The sequence below is a fragment of the Leptomonas pyrrhocoris genome (assembly GCF_001293395.1).
Source record: "Leptomonas pyrrhocoris isolate H10 chromosome Unknown, whole genome shotgun sequence".
Lineage (NCBI taxonomy): Eukaryota > Euglenozoa > Kinetoplastea > Trypanosomatida > Trypanosomatidae > Leptomonas > Leptomonas pyrrhocoris.
This window is the reverse complement of record NW_015438380.1, coordinates 300,677-307,509: the sequence shown is the minus strand read 5'-3', so window position 1 is coordinate 307,509 and position 6,833 is coordinate 300,677. Positions and strand designations below refer to the sequence as shown.

General features: G+C 54.4%; 1 protein-coding gene across 1 annotated transcript; it reads left to right on the top strand.

Annotated features, from left to right (window-relative positions):
* Positions 1-793: 793 nt before the first annotated feature.
* On the top strand, positions 794-4,018 carry ABB37_08444 (hypothetical protein; the record flags this gene model as incomplete). Its single annotated transcript, XM_015807458.1, has 1 exon — positions 794-4,018. One exon carries the CDS (start codon positions 794-796, stop codon positions 4,016-4,018), a length of 3,225 nt encoding a protein of 1,074 aa, XP_015653997.1.
* Positions 4,019-6,833: the final 2,815 nt, after the last annotated feature.

Genomic DNA, 6,833 nt, shown 5'->3' with positions numbered 1-6,833 from the left:
TACACACTATATATATATATATATATAGTTTCTTCTTGCTGTGTTTCCTTTATCTGTTGTTGTTGTTGCCGTATTTTTTCCTTCTTCTTTCGCTTTACGGAGAGAGACTTAATCCGTAGTTCTGTGTGCGTGGGTGAAGGCATACGTGTCTTTCTCTATCTTGCTGTCTCTTACTTGATTCCTATTGTATTCTATTCATTTTCGTTTTTCATTTTGATTCTTAACCGCTTGACCCGACTGACGCCGCCTTCGGATTTGTTGGGGCTCGTCAGCGTACTCGTTCGTCCCGTCCTGCATTTGCTCCCCCTCCCCCCCGTGTCCTTTCCCTCTGCTTGCCTTGTCTGTTCGAGCTTTGTTTCTGCTTTTTGCTTTGCTTTTCTCCTCTGTTGTACTGTCCAGCAAAAAAAAAAACGTGCACACCCTTGCCGAACTTGTCTCGCTCGATTTTTTTTTTCTCTTTTCTCTTCTAAACTGGAATTGCTGGTGTTGATACCTTACTCTCTTTCCCCTTTCTTCTTGACTTCTTAGTTCTTCTTCTTCCCGCCTGCCGGCTTTGTGTTGGAGGTCTCTCATCAACAGGAGAAAGAGGAAGAGGAAGAGGAGACGCCAAGCCTGCGCGACGCCCTGCGCCCTTTGTTTTTTCCACTCCCAACAAAATCAAAATTCAGAAAAGGAAAAACACACGTAAGGGACAGCATTGAGATTCTCTACCCACCCGTTTCCAACCTATTTTGTTTGTGTGTTTGTTGTTGTTGTTGTTTTTCCCTTTTTCTTCTTCTTCTGACCACATCCCATGCATCCCCAGCAGGAACTGCGCAATCCCACGCCGTATCATCGTCGTCTACACGAGGTGGTTGCCGGGGCCGCCGTCCTCGCCACCTCGCTCAGCACGAGTAAGTCTCTCTCCTCCTCCTCCGCGAGCTTCGCGGCTGCCGCAGAATCCACCGGGCACTCCTTCCCCCGCCGTCCACCAGCCGCAGCTGAAGCCGCCGTCGTCGCAGCCGCAGCAGCGCCGTCAACGATGCCCTTCGCTGCCTCGCCGCTGGAGGACGACATCGATGCGGACTTCCAGTACGACTTCGTGGACCTCTCCCTCTCCCCAAACCCACGCCCACCGCTCTCGTCATCCCCTACCCGAAACACAACGCCCGCCGCGGCCGCCTCCCCATTTGCGCGGCACAGCTTCACGCCGCCCGGCGCCCCGACATCGCCCTTCGCCAGCGCCCTCCTGGGCGCCGTGCTCAACGTGCGTCATCGTGGCGGCGACGCAGCACGGTTCGCCACGCTCCGCGCCGACCTGCCGCTGAGCAGCAACGACGATCGACTGACGCCTAACGACGGCGGTGGCGTTGGACTCGTGACAAAGCAGACACGCGCGATGCCGTACATCGCCGAGCCGCCCCACGGCCGCCCTCCGTTCCCCTCTTGCTCACGTCGCGAGTCTCCCGACGACAGAGTCGGAGACTTTGTGCGAGAGGCGATGAACGAGGCGGACATCCCACCGGGTTTGCTGCGCTTCCTGCGCGGGCAGAAACAACCAGGCGAGCACTCGCCGACCACCACCGCGACCACGTCGTCGTCACCGTCTTTGCTTCCTCCTGCGTACGCTACGGCGCCGACTTCGGCGCAGCGCGCTCCACATCCAACGACGCCCGAGTCGGCGAACACGAGGCGTCCAGGCTCAGTGCCGATGCTGCCTCCGGTGCCACTCGCCTCCCCGTTGGCTGGCCATTTATCCCCGTATCAGCAGCAGCAGCAGCAGCAGCAGCAGCAGCAACCCCAGCAAACGTTGCCGCGGCCCAGCGTTACAAAGGGAGTGCCGCAGCCTTTATGGTCTGCCGAGATCACTGCGAAGTACCACGGCAACGACACGAGCACGAACAACGTGTCTACCGGCACGGCTGCCTCTGCTACCACGATGCACTCCGAAGCGCAGGGCATGCAAGAGCTGACGGAGTACGGCCACCACCTGCGTTCACACCCACTCGCCAGCCCTGGCAACGTGGCCATGGGGGAAGGCAGCACGGCGCAGCACGCGGCACTGCAGCAGCCGAGTGCGCGGAGCGAGAGTGATTCGAGCAGCAGCGGCAGCAGGCAGACGTGCAGCGGTGGTGAGGTCACCCGCTCCCTCTCAACGACGCGGACCGCGCCGGCTGAGCTGTCCGCCACGCAGCCCCTCGACAGCACGCAGAGCTCACCCGCAGACGCGAACCTGCCTTGTCGCTTCACGCCGTCGCCGCCGACGACGGCGCAGGGCAGCGGGCAGGAGACCCTCAGCGGTGGTGGCGGCCCACGCGGGTGTCGTCGTCGCGTGGCGGATCTGGAGAGCAAAGACGAATCCTTTCGGCTTCAGAGTTTTCGCAAGAGTCCGCCCGCCCACTGTGTGGGGTCCGTCGCCTCCTTTCCCTACTCCATCAGCGCAGCTGGGGGCACGGTGCCGCCGGGGCAGCTGGGCCGCATGATCCCCACATCCGACTCCAACGGATTGGCAGGCTTGCCAGAGCACGGCGGCTGCAATGCAGGTAGCGGTAGTGGTGGTGGTCACAACGGTCGACTGAATCCATTCCAGGAGGAGGAGGAGGAGGAAGAGGAGAACGGCGTCTGCGTTGTGCAGCGGCGCCAGGACATCCCCGACGACCTCTTCGAAGGGAGCAGCGACGAGGAGGCGACGGTACTCAGCAGCGCGAGCAGCGGAGGAGTCGTGCAAGCCCTGGCGGTGTCGGCGGCGGTGGCGGAGGGCGAGGTGGGTCCCATGCAGCCACAGGAGCGTCAGCGGCGATACAATTCGACCCGACGATTCCCCAAACCGCTGCGGTCGATTTATTCGGTGTCGTGCGCGTCGCCGCTGCCGATGGAGTTGGTGCACGCCCCCACGCACGCGCCGACGCATGCGCCAAACACGGCGGCGACTACGACCACCGCCGCCAACACCAACGCCACCGCGATGGTGAGCTTCGCCGACGGCCTCGCCGTCACACCCCTTTTTTCGATGCCACTCTCGACAAACGTGTCCACGGCGAGCAGCTCGCACAAACGGCGGGCGTTGTTTATCGCACGCAACATGGAAGACGCACCGCCGCTGATTCAGGAAAAGCAGCAGCAACTACTGCAGCAGCAGCAGCAATCACAACCACACTCACCGCGGCAACACGCGCAGCTTTCCCTGCGCCGTTCACGCTCCACCTTCTTCGGCAGCTTCACGGGTGCGAGTTTCCCGTTGAACGACAGCGCGGAGGTGATGAGCTATGTGGACAGCAACATCACCACCCCGCTCTCGCCGAATGGGGAGTTGGAGCCGTCCCTCATGGCCGGCGTAGCGTGGATGGACTCCTTCTCCCCGTACACCTCCTGCACCTCCCCGTCCACGACGCTCAACACCACGACGAATCTCTGCAGTACGGTGCACGCGAGCTCCGCGCTGCTGAGCTTTGGCGTGCCACCGGCGGCGGCGCTGGCGCTGTCGGAGCGCTCCGACGCGCGCATGGGCGGTCGCGTCTTCGGCTCAGCCTCGCAGTCGTCGACGTCGCGCCATCACCGCCGCCCGCAGTCGGCCACGACGCAGCACACGTCCGGCTTCTCAGGGCACTCTGTCAACGTCAGCTTTTCCGTGCCGTCCTCCAACGCGATGCTGCTATCGCCGCACTCACCGGGGAAGTACAGTGGCCGGCAGTGCTCGCACGAGCGGCGAGCTGTGGGCTCCCAACAGCAGAAGTACTACCACCCGCACCCCATGTTGACCCGCAGTGCGAGCTCTGGCCCCAGCATGGCGAACAGCAGTGTGAGCAGCAACGTGCCTGCGCTCTTGATCCCTGATCGAAGCAGCGTGGCTGCGGAGCTAGGCGGCTCCCCTGCGCACCGTCAGCGGCAGCATCGGCGGCAGCAGCAGCATCAGCAGGTGTCGACAACGACCCCGATCGGCGACTGCGCCTTCTCGCGTTCTTTGTCGGCGCCAAGCACCTCCAGCGCGGCGACTTCCGTGTTGAGCTTCATGCCCAGCCCCTCCACCTCTGCGTTGTAGACAAAGAAAACAGAAAAGAAAGACTTGGCGTGTGGTACGTGACGCTGACCCGCCATCCACGTACGCGAAACCTCCCTCACGTTTGGATGCGTGTCGGCACTTTGCGTGTAAGACTACTGTGATCTTCTCCTGTTGTGGCGAGGCTGAAGAGCGCAACTCTTCAGTGTGGTTAGCCCTGTGTGTGCGTGTGTGTGTGTGTGTGTGTGTGTTGGCGCTGACCCTATTTCTTTTCTTTCACGTCTTGTTATGAATTATTATTCGATGTTTCGCTTTCTACTGGATATCACCGGCGAGTTTCACGCTCCGGTTTGCTACGCCTGCGGGTTCCCCCACGCTGGCCCCTCTTTCTCTCTCTCTTTCTCTCTCTCTGCTGCGATCTTCACTTTTTGACGAGAGAAAGCAAAAGCGGTGCTTCAGTCACGGACATGCGTCGTCGTGGTTTTCCTCAGCAGACACACACGAAGCACAGCCAAAACAAAGCAAAATACGGAAGCCCCCACCACCACCACCCCTCCCCTCTCCTTTACTCTCTTCTGTTTTGTTTTCTTCAATATCTTGCTCTTTCGAATTTTATCTCTTGACATCGTATTTCTCTGTTTACTATTGTTACTATTTATTATTTGTTTATTTCTATTCCGCCGACGGGCGTTTTACTCTTTCTCTCTTCCTCTCTAGTTTGTTTCTTCCTCCTCTTCTTTTGTTTACTTACTTGTTTTCATGTCTCTCTTGTGGCTCCGTTTTTTCTTCTTCCTTCCTTCCTTTACAGAGAAACAATTTTCTCACATATTGTCTTCGTTCTACTATGTATTTAATTATTTGATTCTTATTATTGTTGTTGTTCCAAGGTTCCTCGACGCGAGGCTAAGCTTTTTGTTGTTGTTGTTGTTGTTGTTGTTTTAGCCAGTGCGTCTGCGCTCCTGTATCTCTGGATGTGTGCCACGTCCATGGACGTCTTTACATATGATAATTCAAAAAGGGAAGGGAGGAGGTTGAATGGTACGAGGCGGAGTCGCGCGCGTATTCCCCTGTGATGCTCTCACCGATTTCCAGCAGCGCGAGCAGCATCAGGTAACGCTGAAGGAGCTGAAGGATATTCACACAAGCACACACGAACGGACGCAACGACAAGAACCTTAAGAAGAAGAAAAAAATGACGTGTGTCTGTTCGTCGTTACTGGGCTGTTGGCTTCCTCTCAATTCTCTTTTTCTTTTCTCTCTTAACGATAGGCAGGGTGACTCGAACTACCACACACACAATCGGTGGTGTAATGCTCTACTGTGTGTGTGTGTGTGGTTGTTACCCATTTACACCCGTGGTGGCCTCGTTGCTTCTCATGTATATCACCACGTTGAGCCTTTGCGTCTTTCATTTCCTCTTCCTCCTCGCTTCCAAACATGTTTAACTACCTCTTCCTCTTGGTTTTTTTTCTTCTCTTTCTATCATACATGCACACGCACACACACACACACACACTGAATCATACAGAGGAGAAAATCTCCTGATCAGAAAACTGTGTCTGTGCGTGTGCGCGCGTTTTTTTCTTTTCCCAGAGTTTGCTGTTGTTATTTTGAACCTCCACCCCTTTCCGCCTTCCCCACTCCACAATGTTCAGGCGGTTACTCGTACGACCACGATTACCAGTAGGATCTCACCCCGCATGTACAGTGCGGAAACCAGTGCTACCGCGTTATGCGTTGACGAGTTCACTTTTGTCGGTGTGTGTGTGTGTGTGTGTGTTGTCGGATAGGACTGGGAGGAGGGAATGAAAGACCTTATATATGTATAGAAGTTCTTGTTTAAATATATATATATATATAGAAGACAAAGTTGTCGAGAGCTATTCTCGACGTCATACACGCCTTATCTCTTCGTATTTTTCTGTCTTATTTGAGAAGCAAAGACAAACTACTCGCTTTCGGGTATCAAAAGCAGAAAAGTTTATCATGCTGTTTTTTTTTTCCTTTCATTCTTTGGGCTTTCACACATGTTTGAATGCTTGAGTGTCTGTGTCTGTCTGTCTGTCTGTCTGCGTGTGTGTCTGTGTGGCACGTCCAAAGCCTTTTGATGCCTATCATTGTGGCGTGTACGTGCGTATTATTATTATTATTATTATTTATTTGTTTTTAAAAAGGGAGAAATGTGTGTCGTTGTTTTTTCTACGGACTGTCTCTCTTCTGTGCCATCGTCATGCACGCTAAATATGTTTTATTATTATCATTATTATCATTAAGGAGGTACGTTTCTATATGAGTTTAATTCTTCTGTTATGTACCTCTCCTTTCCTCTCCGTCTTTTCATTTTACACATGACGTTCTTGCGTGAGAGTGGATGTGTGCTTCCAGATTCTTTCGCCTTTTTTTCTCTCTCTTCCTTTTCTTCTCTTTGGGCGAGGGCGCGGTGCTTTCCTTGACAACATTTAAAAAAATATATGGATTTTACCTCAAAAGTTCAATTTCAAGCTCAACACATACAACGAGAGTGTTCATCTGCGCAAGCGCTGCGTGGGTTTGTTTGTTTGTTTTGTTTTTTCCTTTCATCTTCTATTACATATATATTGCTTTCTGAATTTTTGTTTCTTTACTTGCCTATTATGTTTTCTATTTTTCTTCTGTTTCCATCTTCTCGGGTGCCTCGCACACTTGCTTCTCTCCCTCTCTTTCCCTGTGCGTGTATGCGTGTGTGTGTGTGTGTGTTTGATGTCAGCAGTCGTTGTGGCTCAGACATCATTATCCTGACTTCTTTGTTTGTTTGTTTTTTAGAAAGTAAGCGGGAAGAGGAGGAAGAGCGAAGGAGGACATCTCGTCGCCGAGGCAT